General features: G+C 40.1%; 2 protein-coding genes across 5 annotated transcripts; both read left to right on the top strand.

The window, feature by feature from the left end:
- Positions 1 to 3,103: 3,103 nt before the first annotated feature.
- creb3l4 (cAMP responsive element binding protein 3-like 4) lies at positions 3,104 to 8,562 on the top strand. Of its 3 annotated transcripts, XM_042107955.1 has the most exons (11): positions 3,104 to 3,163; positions 3,316 to 3,451; positions 4,333 to 4,452; positions 4,635 to 4,902; positions 5,093 to 5,229; positions 5,567 to 5,656; positions 5,773 to 5,879; positions 6,030 to 6,098; positions 6,534 to 6,618; positions 6,883 to 6,979; positions 7,172 to 8,562. In XM_042107955.1, the coding sequence occupies exons 3-11, from the start codon at positions 4,336 to 4,338 to the stop codon at positions 7,507 to 7,509; spliced, it is 1,308 nt and encodes a 435-aa protein (XP_041963889.1). In that variant the 5' UTR covers positions 3,104 to 3,163; positions 3,316 to 3,451; positions 4,333 to 4,335; the 3' UTR covers positions 7,510 to 8,562. The 3 variants fall into 3 exon arrangements, with proteins under 3 accessions (XP_041963889.1, XP_041963888.1, XP_041963887.1); XM_042107954.1 differs by lacking the exon at positions 3,104 to 3,163 and having other exon boundaries at positions 3,170 to 3,451; XM_042107953.1 differs by lacking the exons at positions 3,104 to 3,163; positions 3,316 to 3,451 and adding an exon at positions 3,512 to 3,733.
- A 436-nt stretch (positions 8,563 to 8,998) lies between these two features.
- Positions 8,999 to 12,239, top strand: LOC121720665 (protein JTB-like). Of its 2 annotated transcripts, none has more exons than XM_042107008.1 (6): positions 8,999 to 9,157; positions 9,821 to 9,934; positions 10,052 to 10,092; positions 10,344 to 10,429; positions 10,537 to 10,613; positions 11,676 to 12,239. In XM_042107008.1, the coding sequence occupies exons 2-6, from the start codon at positions 9,864 to 9,866 to the stop codon at positions 11,830 to 11,832; spliced, it is 432 nt and encodes a 143-aa protein (XP_041962942.1). In that variant the 5' UTR covers positions 8,999 to 9,157; positions 9,821 to 9,863; the 3' UTR covers positions 11,833 to 12,239. The 2 variants fall into 2 exon arrangements, with proteins under 2 accessions (XP_041962942.1, XP_041962941.1); XM_042107007.1 differs by having other exon boundaries at positions 10,317 to 10,429.
- Positions 12,240 to 12,417: the final 178 nt, after the last annotated feature.

The raw sequence follows: 12,417 nt of genomic DNA, 5'->3' as shown, positions 1-12,417 counted from the left end.
AGTATGCTAGTGGGAGGGATCCCATCCCGAATACATTTTGGGCATATCTTCTCGGAAAGACATGTGTTCCAAACAATATTTGTTTTGGGTAGGCCTAATTAAAATGACTAGCCTATCATGTCACTGTCCGCTCAGCAAATAATTTGGGTAGGCTATTTGCCAACAGAAGATGGTCTGTTAGGCTATTTATTTACCATGGTCTGCAGTACAATATTAAATAGACCACTGCAATATGTTAAGCTGAATGTTAGGTCATTGAATTAGCCTTTTTTTTTTTTTTAATAAGATAGGCTACAAACATGCTCCTCATGTTTAGGCTTCTGTTTGTTCTTATGATTATATCCTGTAGCTGAATTTGTTAGTCTACACTTTATTATTATTCAGTAGAAGTCGCACCTTGACCTGGGAAATTAAGGATATTCAGGTGAAAGCTCCAAAATAATGACAAATAACAGTCATCACGTGTAATGTAACAGACTGTCTATGGTAGGTTGCAATCTTTCAAGGTTATGTACTGTTAGCCTGGGTGTTCCCATGCTGCCTTGCGCGCGATTTGATTCACGCTGCTAAGGCAGCCTGGAGACCATGGAGCAAATTTTCGCCTGAGATAGGGGACCAATCACAGAACAAGGGGGAAAGCAAGACAATGATGAGCTATGCACAGACGCATTTGATAGACATCCGTGGCACCCAATAAACGGATCTGGGCATTTTTTTTTTCAAATACGAGAAAATTAACGTTTGGTTCCCAGACCACGTCTCATTGAGAAGTGGTGGCGCTAGCCAGGCTAATGTACTGTTGCATTGACAATGGCTCTCTTTTCTGATGTAAAAGCTGATGGAGTGTGAAGCTAAACGTTCATTCATTTTCAACATAGTTATCTTTCTTAAACAATATAATGTTCTCATAGCCTCTTACAAGCTCCTAAATAGTAAAACAAATATTTTGTGAGTATAATAGATATGGGTCAAGTTTATTGTCATGTACTCAAGATGTAGTCTATATCATTTTGATGATCAATATCAGGTGCAACAGCTGCTGCACACTAATTTTTGCATGGGGTGTACATGATCAATGAACATAAACTTACTGTATATGGTAAAGATTCGAGTAAATGACATTTCTAATATACACACAGGAGAGATGTAAATTCCTAGTGCTGTAGGGCATTTCATCAAAGTCCTTGGCAAGTCCCTCACACTTTTTTGGGCACTTATCAGACATCTATTTTGGGTAGATCTTCGCGTGCGCAATGCTTCACGAATCACCACACTCCAACCTCGCTCCAGCTGCGAGATCACAACACATGATTGGCACAATGTATTCACAACATACCACATGATTGGCACAATGTATTCACATGTCAACGTTTGGTGGCGGAAGGGGCAGAATATGTGTAGACGACTGCCATGTTTGTGGTACGAACTAACCCCATACATGTACATTTCTTTTTTTTTTTTAAGTATATTTTTTGGCCTTTTTGCCTTTATTCAGATAGGACAGTGAAGATAGACAGGAAGCGAGTGGGAGAGAGAGAGATGGGGTGGGGTCGGGAAATGACCGCAGGTCGGATTCGAACCTGGGTCCCCGTGGGCACTTGGACCTGTACATGGTATGGGCGCTGTAGCCTGTTGCGCCTCTGATTTCACACAGCGACCCATGAACAACCAAGTTTACCATCAAAAACAAAATCACTAACAAATCAACCTTTGTGGACAAAACATCATCAACAGAATAGCCTTCAAGAGCATTTCACGTTATCAAGCAGGCACCTTCCCTCATGGGTGTTGTACTGACAAATTCTTCGTTCATAAAACATGCTGCCTCTGGGTCCCTGCCGAGAACAAAACTTAAAAGTTGAAATATGTGGAATCAGAAGCAAACCATCTGCCTTTTCAGAACCGTCAGTCAATTCAACCAGGGCCCACGCACTTAGGTCTCCAAAAATTCTGAAAACATTACCAGGTCTACCTATGTTACCCAGGAGACACACTGTAAAATTATGGGGGGGGGGCTAAGAACTAAACCATGTAGGAAGCTCAAATTTTGCATGCTGGTACATAAATAGAAATAGTACATAGCAAAATCGTCACGTTTGGTCTGGATGATATTGCATGGTCATAGCTGTCCCTCAAAGTTGATCAACATTTAATTGGAGTTTTTGGCTGGGCTCTGTTTAGGCCTTCAGAAGACACACACACACACACACCGGCCGATGACTCTTTGCCTGTACCTGTTGAGGCGTCCACAGGACATCACCAGCCCACACTGTCTACACTGCACTATATTTCTTGTCCTGTCTATGCATCACCTGTTTATACTTTGTATATCACATTGCACTTTTTTTGCACTTCTGGTTAGATGCAAACTGCATTTCGTTGGCTTTGTACTTGTACTCTGCACAATGACAATAAAGTTGAATCTAATCTAATGAGTTATTCTAATTAGCTATGCTGTATTGTGCTAATCAGACTGGATGGCATGCAGACAACACCAACAAAGGTCTGTTTTACACAGTAGGCCTATGTCATGTGTGTGCACAGGGTGAATATAGGGGGTCACAGATGGCTCCTCTCTTCTCCAGGATGTAGGCCAGTGCAGTGGAATCCTTTCAGAGATGATTTAATGTTCCCTCTTATAGAAAAATGTAAGATAACATAATAATGCATATAGACTTAGGCTACATGTGAATTGACCTAATTTTGTGAGAAAATGTTTAGCCATGGTTAAGCATAGCCTATGCTGCCCTATAGCCCAGGCCAGCCCGTACGCCCCTGCATGGTCCAGCAGACTAGGCTGCCTTCACACAACAGAACTGGAGGTGTCACATTTCAAACTCTAACTCTAATTAAAATGTACACTAAAATTAGTACATACGTCATTATGCTGTATGACTAGTTTGTTGATTCATTTATATATATATATATATATATATATATATTACTCAAATGGCCCAACACCAGTAATTTAGCCTACGTTCTCCTCTCTCAAACACCTGTGGATTGCTTCTGCCGAAGAAATGTCTGAATGTGGATAGGCCTACTGAATGATTTTTGAGACTCATCCTCCAGATTCTCATTGGTTAGATGAGACTGCATCCACCAATGAGAAATCGACAAAATGCATAGGTGGCAGTGTTGATAGATCCCGGATCCACCGACCGTAAGTGTCCCTGGGTCAGCTATACTTCAGCTGAAAATAATATTTTATCAGGAAACCCACTGAGATAGGACTTATAGCAGTTTAGTATACATAGACTCGTTGTACCAGGCTGTCTCGTAGCCTATTCTTTTAACTTCTTCCAAACATTTTAGGAGGAACGCCCCGCTTTGGTGCCATAAGGTTTCTCATTTGGACGTCTCAACGTGAAACAGGCTAAACGTAATGAATACATCCATGAGCTGCTACGTGCGTTAGAATAATCGATTCTCGCCGATACCATCGACAAAAGTAAGTTGATCATGCCAGGCAGGCTTGTATATGCCCTACTCCTGGTTTTCCTGTTTGACAAAGTCTGACTCCTCCTACACACAAGACGCCGCTGCTAAATGTTTCTCATTTCATCGATTTTCAGCTACTCCGACGAGGATTTTAGGGTTTTGAAACTATCATGGACAGCCTTATTTTTTCACGTTAGCCTACTTTATTTGAAACGACTTGTTGCTACCTATCGTGATGGAATGTCTGCTCACCAGAGACTGCGAGGATATGCAAGGACGACATGTCACTGTAGTATGTATTCATTCGGGGTTGTCTTGGCTCGATCGACATTTGGAAATACGGTGTTATTTCATTAAAGCTGTTGGTCTTTCATATAGTTGTTTCACTCTGTTTGGTCAGTATGGAGCCAAAAATCACATATGATGTACAACAACAATATCAGTAGCCTAACTATTTCTTGAAGTTGCAAATTCTGGTTCTCGTCAGATTAAAATGTGTGCTTTGAAGAACATTGGCCTGTAATATGTTATTAATGTGGACATAGACAACGTTATCCATGAGATAATGTTACTGTTCAATGGACAATCTGTTGCTTAAAATATTTACTTTGTACAAAGTTGAAAAGCTATTGTCCCATGCTGCCAGCTACCAGGATGCTGATATCCTCCTAGAATCCAGTGAATGAGTTCCTCCCTCATGCAACACACCTTGAACAAATGTTACACTTTTCTTCCTCTCCAATCTCCTTACACTTCTGGGCTGGATTTGAGTTTTTGATTATCGTATTAATTGATGAATTAGTTGATTGACTGATTGTTAGTTTGTTGGAGTTTAGCAACCTTGATAAAGATTTACAGTAAAAACCGGCCACTTTGTGATTATTTCCTCAGGACATGGATGCTGAAAATGGAGAGGTGTTTTTCAGGATCAAGGAGGAAGATGCTGTGATGGCGGAAGATCTTCACAACAGCACTCTCTCTGGCAGCCATGCTCTGTGGTCCTCACAAAGTGTATGTGTGGCTATTCAGTTTCAGTATAACGTTTAATTTCAGTATAACATTTCCAACATTAGAAATGGCCTTTTCCATATTTTCAAAAGCTGCTAGGGGGTGATACGGCACTGTCGTGAGGTAATTGGTGGTTCAGAATAATGCATTTCAAAAAGTTTCTTTCCCCTCTCTTATGCCAACAGGTTCTTAATGACAGTGAGACAGAGGATGTTCTCCATGCCATTAATCCAAATGACATGTACACCTCTGGACTCCTCCACGAGTCCCTGTCAGAGAGTGACAGTGGCATGTCTGCAGATCCGCAGTCTGACAGTCCCTTGGGAACAATAGAGGCTTCCCAGGACACGTCTGTTCCCACGGTCTATCAGGTGGTCTATGACATCAGTGCCATAGGCGGCATTAAGACTGAACCAGAGCATCACAATGTGGATGTGATATCCATACAGCTTGGTTAGTTAGACCAAATACAATGTACTTGTCAAATTTCCTTTAGTCTCTCATCCATGTGTCTCAAAAGTGATACATTTATCACTCATGGGTCTTAGAATGTTTTTTTTTATCAATATGTCACCTCATATGTATTTGACAATGTCCTTGTTAACATTTCCCCTTTTCCTTTTGATATCCTCACTCTTAAAAGACGAATGGAGCTCTCAGATGCTACTCTCAGACTCTTGTATTGTGAACGAGTTGCCTCTTGTTGCTGGGGGGAAGGTGGAGACTATTCACCCCTCAACTTGTGCTTCCAGTGAAGCCAGCCTCTCAGAAGCTTCACTGGTGAGTGTAAAACAATATCCATTATAATCTGTTCCACTAAAACTGTTCGCTGTTTTAGCAATAGATTTAGAGATTTTCAGGAAGCGTTTAGAAGCTCATTTATTGAGTTGATTTGTAAATGTTTATTGTTATTTCGACTTGCTATTATTATTGGCATCACTATTGTGATTTCTTTAGTCTATTATTATTCTTTTTAAGAAATACTTGATGTTACTTTAAACTGTTAATTTAATGCTAATGTAATATTATTGTAAGTCACTTTGTCTGCAAAGTAAATATAATCTTAAACTCTGCAAATGCTCTTGTACTAAAGCTTGTACTGTTACCTATTGGTCAGGATTATCCAGACCTGCAGCTCACTGAAGAAGAGGAGAAGCTTCTGAAACAAGAGGGGATCTCCCTACCTAACAATCTCCCTCTCACTAAGGTTTGTGTAGGAAGCCTAAAGTAGCAAAATGACTACTCAGTATTTTATAATATCTACACATGCCTGTATTTACCATCCATTTAAATAGCATGTACCCTCTCAAATGTGTGTTACAGACTGAGGAGAGGATTCTGAAAAAAGTTAGACGTAAAATCCGTAACAAACAGTCAGCTCAAGACAGCCGGCGCAGGAAGAAAGAGTATATTGATGGGCTTGAAGGCAGGTAATTATCTTTTCTTAACTGATCTTCATTAATTACATTTATGCATTTTTTACTCATAATATCATATTGTATTATGCTCTAACTCGAGTTAAGCATTTTCTGAAGCGAGACATTTGTATTTGTGTGTGTGTGTGTGTGTGTGTCTCTCAGAGTCGCTGCTTGCTCAGCCCAGAACAAGGAGTTACAGAGGACTGTGGATCAGCTGGAGAAACACAACATGTGAGTGTCTCAGCCATTAGCCGTGTGTGTGTGTGTGTGTGTGTGTGTGTGTGTCTGTGTGGCCCATGTGCCAATTGAACACAGCTGCATGATCGTACACTTATAGAATAGTATAGAAAAAGATAATGGGATCTTTCAAAAGCTTATGGTTCAAGGTTTATAGTGTTATCTAAACAGAACCATTCATAAAAATGGTTAGAATTGGTTCATCATGACTGAAAATGTGTAACCAACTGAAAGGCAAAGGATTCCTTCATGCATTCATAGTGATGCAGAAAGGGTTTCTCCAACGATGTTTTGATTAGATTGCTTATTTCTCAAACTGTAGTGGTGGAAAGGGGTGTGTTTCATGAACTTATGAAGTATGCAATATAAAAGTGTGTGTGTGTGTGTGTGTGTGTGTGTGTGTGTGTGTGCGCGCGCACGCTCGCTCAGATCCCTTCTGGCTCAGCTGCGGAAGCTTCAGAGTCTGATCAAACAGACTGCCACTAAGGCAGCTCAAACCAGCACATGCATCATGGTAAGGCAAAGTAGATCTTGGTCTATCAATATCTTCAATCTTGTATCATCTACTTCACATTTAGGTGCAGATTTTACTTAGCTTGTGTGCAATATTTTGTGTACATTATCTAATATGAAACTAATTCTATGTATAAAATATTTGATGTAGAGTATAGTAATGTAGACAAACACAATATGTGAAAATAGCCTTTTTCACATAGTCACATTATCAGAAGTGCAATAATAGAGTGTACCTTCTTTTTTTGTTTGTCTTTTTCTGCAGATTTTCATTTTCTCCTTAGTTCTAATCATCTTTCCGAGTTATAGCCCTTTCAGTAGGGGCTCGTCTGCAGTAGAAGAGGGCTACGCTCCTATTGGAGGTGTGGGCTTTTCCAAATTTATTTCCTGCTAGATTAGATGGTTCGTGCTGAATGCATCTGATGGGTAGACAGGATTGCTTCCAGGTCTGCACTGCTTACATGGTGCACGGTAACAGTACCCATATCATCCACATGATTATTCTGTCCATTCTCTGATAAAAGGGTAAAATGTGCCTCTTTGTTTTTATGCAGTCATCTCCAGAAGCATTCTCAATGATCCTGCCTCGTCCTTGCAAATCTCCGAGGACTCTGACAACACGGTGGCCTCCCCAGACGATGTGCCGTCTCCCCCCGACCTCAGTCAGTCTGACCCACCAGATCTGACTCTGTCAAGGCCACAGCAATCACCAGAGACTCCTGATATAGATGATAGTGTGGAGTTGACCTTAGAAGGGAGCCAGCTTAATAACAACTCAAGTCTGGCTGAGGCAAAGAGAACTGACCAAGTGGACCTGGGGATGATGCAATCAGCCATACCAGGAAATGCAAACATTGATCCAACTAAACCAGCGCATGCAGATGAAATGTGACCAGCAGTCATGCTTTCATTATTTATTGTTTATCTTTAATTTATGGATCATTATTAACACCTCCTTCTCCAGATGATCTGGGGTGCGTTTCCCAAAACCATAGTTGCTAACCTGTTAGCTGGTTGGCAATGGGAAATTGCATTGCAACCAACAAAGTTGCTAACTTAGTTAGCAACTATGGTTTTGGGAAACACGCCCCTGGGCGGTACCTGTGTTTCTACTTCAAGTGATGTCTTCAAGGGATATTTTTTTTCTCTAGAGAAAAAATCATAAGCCCAGCTTTCTTGATTCGGCTAGGGCATCCATGTTTGGCATTGTTGTGATTTTGCTTCTCTTTATGAAGCAATTCAAAGAGGTGTATTCAGATAATACTGTTAAAGAGAAAAGTTTGTATTTTTTCTTTAAAGTTTAGATGTGTCAGTCTTGCAGGCTTCCAAAATTGGTGAGGATACTTGCAGTTTTCTCAATGTAATTCTGTTTTTTCTGTAATGTTGTGCTGCAGGATGCAGATATCTGTAAATCCATGCCTTTTCAAGGATACGTGGCTTTTTTGAATTGTGATTTTAGTTAATTCTGTATTAAAGTTATACATAACTTTATTTGTATCAGAATTCAGGAGGCCTGTAATTGAGGGACATTTTTGATGGAACTACCTTCTTTTTAATGCAAATTAAAAACAGCAACAGCTCTGCAGCTGTTTGGTTGTTTGGCACAACCAGAGGAGTATACCCAGGTAGCTTGGGGAGTTACCACTGATCTCAAAACAGCATGTCACTTCAGGGGCAATACAAGCAGTAAAGTGTTATTTTAAAGATCAGCGGTTATTCCAAAGTTACCAGGCTAATAAGCCAGTAACGTTTAGTAAACCCCTCCTGTCAGTGTTAAGTAAAAACAGAGGGAAGCAACAGCCAGGATGTGCCAGGCTCATTGCAGTTCAATCCTGGAAACTGCTAGTAGTTCACCTTCAAAGTTTGTAGATCTGCATGGTAGACATACATTAATTGTACTGTGCAAACACCGTTTAAATGAAATAAAGCATTCTTTTCTTTTAAAGCATTCTTTTTTTATCATAGTGTTTTGCAAAGTTACTGCGTCACAAGTTCATTTTCAGGTGGTATGTCCCCTAAGTAAAAATATGTTTTCCTCAGGTTATTCACCTTTCTCCTGTATTGTTCTCTGGTTATTTACGTTCTCATATTCACTTCATATTTTGGGCTTGCAAGGTCAAAATTCTATAGGACCTCGAGTAGACTTGTGGAATATATTTCTTAGAAATCCATCTGATTCAATGGGAAAATATCAGTGAGATGGCAATCTGCCATATTTAGCTAGAGAATATGGTGAGCCAGACGAAATGTTTTTTCACTACATTCATTGTTGAGGCAGAATAGTAGTCTACAAACACTCCTAATTTTGAGAACTTGGATTTCACAGACTCATTCCACCAGGGGCAGTAGAGTATAGTGCCCAAAGCAACGCTCTACTATTATGCTTGGTAAAAGTCATTACACAGGCAGCAGCCGCAGCCGTCCATTATGAATGGCAGTGCTATCCTTGAGTAGCCTTGTTGGCTATGTATGAAATAAACCATGACAAAACTGCCAAGTTCGTTCTTCTCACGAAGTAAAGAAAACTTAATTTCACAGTGGTAAGATTTCTCCTCTCAGATTCTTGACATTGACGTTTAGACCACTGCTTGTTGGTCGGTCTTCCTGTCATGGGATAGTCATGCTAATGTGTTTGCCTGTGTGAATTACGATCCTTGCATTGTCTGATAGCATCAATAAATAGAAAATGTCGCCCATATAGGTGAAGTTTTGTAAACTTTCCCGAAACTTCGGTCGCCTTGTCACTGCATGCACAACCTAGTTAGCCTACTCTCCGCGGTTGCCCATCAGATATTTGAGATATCTTTAGAATACTATTTCATGTTACAGCAATGTCGATGCTCTGCTAAGTCAACTTTAGGATTTCATCCCACACCCAGAAATGTCAGTAATATAATTGACTTTGTTTAGATGTACTGAACAAGTAAGTGTATCAGGCAGCTGTTATCCTAGGCTTTTGCCAGTAGATGGCGACCTATAATAATATTATGTTATGCCTACCCTGTGTTCTTCTGACCCGATTGATCATGTGATAATGATGAATGAATGAATGGATGTCTGTTCTTTACTAATTTAATCCTTACTTCAGATGTACATAGTTTAGACACAGTTTCCCCCTCATTCACCTAGAATTGCACTGATTACACTGCCCATAAACAGTATATTCTACCATAAATTTCATTTCATATTGTTTTCTGCATTAGATAGTGTCAGATACTCTTTGGGTGTGGTGCAAACATAAGAGAAATGGGTGTTCCCATTCCAGTGTGGACAAAGCTTTCTGTCTGCATAGCTCTCCTGGCTATTGTGTCAAACAGGTAGGTTCTGTTTGTGTAAAGAATTACGTATCAATTTATGCAGTGTCACATTGCCACTTTCTAATGGCGTTTGCTGTTGGATGATCTCTAACTTCTTTTCCTCTGTTGCTCTGACAGAGTATTAAGTGCTGCTGTACTAGATCAACACAACTATACAGGTTAGATTTTTACATTATCAGACATTTTTTTTACTGTAAAACTAAAATAATTAGATTAACAGGGTTGCAGGTTGTGGCTCTCCCATTTTTGTTCAGTATTAGACATGGACAATACTTGATGTCTTAAGTAGGATAATCAGACTCAATCACACTTAGATACTCAGGGCACAGCAAAATATTATGCAACATTTAAAAAGTGCAACTCACAAAGGAAAACAAGTCACTTTTTACACTATGTGACATCACTGCAGAACTGGTTCCTGATGTCACCCCATGCTGGCAGATGGAGGAGTTTGAGGTCCTGGTGGAATGTGCTCCGTGCAGTGCTGTTCAGTCAGTGAGTAATCATCCCCCATCATTCCCCTAGTGGCTATCTCCACAGTGTCTATATCATGGAGATTTTCTGCAACCTGAAGACTGAAAAATGTTATTTCCACCTCACAGTGGCGGACTGCCTGCCGTCCCACTGGTTACACTGAAAAAGTCATCTGTATGAAGTCCAACAGGGTTGACTTAAAAAGGTAAGCATCTCATGAACAATAAGCTAATTATTCATATCCACTGTCAACAAATTTGCAAACACATGTGCATATCAATGAACTCATGAAGTACATTGAAACAAAGTTTAGAGATATTGTTAGGAAAGCAAGCCTTTGTAGGACACTGAATGCTTGTGTCATTTGTTGTGCTCCACTGAACATGATTAGGCTACTTGCAATCTAAACCTACTAGTACTGTACATAGGACCTTAGGATATACATTGAAGGGGAGATCAAATGCAGTTTTGAAATAACAATAAAGGAATTTATTACATAAAGTTAACAGAGACTAAGGTTAAGGAATAAAGATAAAAAAAAAGTGTAGTGCAAATCAGTGTGATGTAGAATAAACAGAAATGTGGTGTTAGTCAGTCTCAGGGAAAACGGTAAAGAAACAAAATCAAAACCAAGCCGGGAGATGGAGTGCCGCCTCAAGCACAGACTAGGCAGGCCTTAAGTATCACTCCCAATCAGGCACACCTGGGCACCAGATAGGGAAACAATCACCCTGGGACGTCAGTGCCAATGGGCGGGGTTGATAAGGCACAGACACACAGAGCGGCAGGGCCGTAACAGTCTGTAGTCATAGCCAGTATTAGGCCAGTGAGTGTGTTTATTGTCTCTGCTGTCCTCTGCTACCAGGCTCAGAGAGTGTAGAGCAGGAGTGCCCAAATTCTTCCCTATAAGGACCACGAGCCAAAAATAAGCTTTTGTTTTATGTCCCTTTACATTAAATTGAAATGTATCATATTTTTGTCAGTATGCCACTGCCTTAGACGGTGCTTCGTTGTGGCCCCTGGCTGCTCACTCGTGTCATGGGCCTGTTGATCTCTGCTGACACGAGCTCCACAGCACAAACCGCAGCTAAACATTAAAAAGCCATCGGGACAGAAATTCCCAGCGGCTGACATACTCTTAGGACTAATGAGGTGGGGCAAGACATGAAATAGAGTGTGGGCCACCCAATTTAAGCACCCCTGGTCTAGACTCAAAGTTGAGTGCTTGTACCATATTTTCATTTCTTGTTTTTGTCCACTTGTGCAGTTGTCACTCTGCTGTGAGGGAGGACAGCCTCTTCTGGCGGTTTGAGGCGGTGATGATGAGCCTGACGGTTTTCTTTGCACTGGTGGTTGTGAAGCGCCAGCGTGTGTTGGATCGTAGAGCATCAGAGATGGTTTGGAAACAGATTGAGTCCTCTTAAGTGTCTTACGAGCGTACAGAAATGTGCAACCCTCACAGAAGGTTTATTTGTATGTGATGTTAAGAGACCAAAAGAGAGTTTTTCTTTTTTTTTCATCTCGGTTGTGGCTTATTGAATCATGCAAATGTCTTATTGAATCATCCAAATGTGGTCTCATGACCACAGAGTAAAGATTTCACTTGAAACCAGACATTGATTCTGTTACTGACTGTTCTCTCGACTTAAGGTTTATCTCTAAAAATTCACAAATGGAATCCTCCAATCTGACATGAAGTGTTTTTATGAAGTAGTACCCTTAAGAGAAGAATCATTTTTGTATTTATATTGACATACTGTTTGTACTGAAAGTTGCAAAATTGTAAAAGAGCTCTATGTTGCTACAATTAAAGATACGTACCATAACCTTGCTTATTGTGTCTTTGAATGTTTACAAAAACCTATGAAGAGGTAAAAAAGAAAAATACTTTTGATTTGTTACTGTGTTTAACTTTATAGTTTTTTTTTTAACTTTAAAGTTTTTATAGTATAGTTTTTTTTGTGTTAACTTTCATTATTTCTAACATAGTATTTTCCTCTCAAAATTAG

This window comes from Alosa sapidissima, chromosome 10, assembly GCF_018492685.1.
Source record: "Alosa sapidissima isolate fAloSap1 chromosome 10, fAloSap1.pri, whole genome shotgun sequence".
Taxonomy (NCBI): Eukaryota; Metazoa; Chordata; class Actinopteri; order Clupeiformes; family Clupeidae; genus Alosa; species Alosa sapidissima.
Note: the sequence above shows the minus strand (reverse complement) of the source record. Positions and strands in the feature narration are given on the sequence as shown.

What these genes read in the sequence shown, in the direction of transcription:
- creb3l4 (XM_042107953.1), top strand. Translation starts at nt 3,677, where the DNA reads ATGGAATGTCTGCTCACCAGAGACTGCGAGGATATGCAAGGACGACAT. An exon ending in TGTGATATCCATACAGCTTG is followed by an intron (nt 4,903 to 5,092) that starts GTTAGTTAGACC and finishes CACTCTTAAAAG; the next exon opens with ACGAATGGAGCTCTCAGATG. An exon ending in CAGCTGGAGAAACACAACAT is followed by an intron (nt 6,099 to 6,533) that starts GTGAGTGTCTCA and finishes ACGCTCGCTCAG; the next exon opens with ATCCCTTCTGGCTCAGCTGC.
- LOC121720665 (XM_042107007.1), top strand. Translation starts at nt 9,864, where the DNA reads ATGGGTGTTCCCATTCCAGTGTGGACAAAGCTTTCTGTCTGCATAGCT. An exon ending in AGATCAACACAACTATACAG is followed by an intron (nt 10,093 to 10,316) that starts GTTAGATTTTTA and finishes AAAACAAGTCAC; the next exon opens with TTTTTACACTATGTGACATC. An exon ending in AACAGGGTTGACTTAAAAAG is followed by an intron (nt 10,614 to 11,675) that starts GTAAGCATCTCA and finishes CCACTTGTGCAG; the next exon opens with TTGTCACTCTGCTGTGAGGG.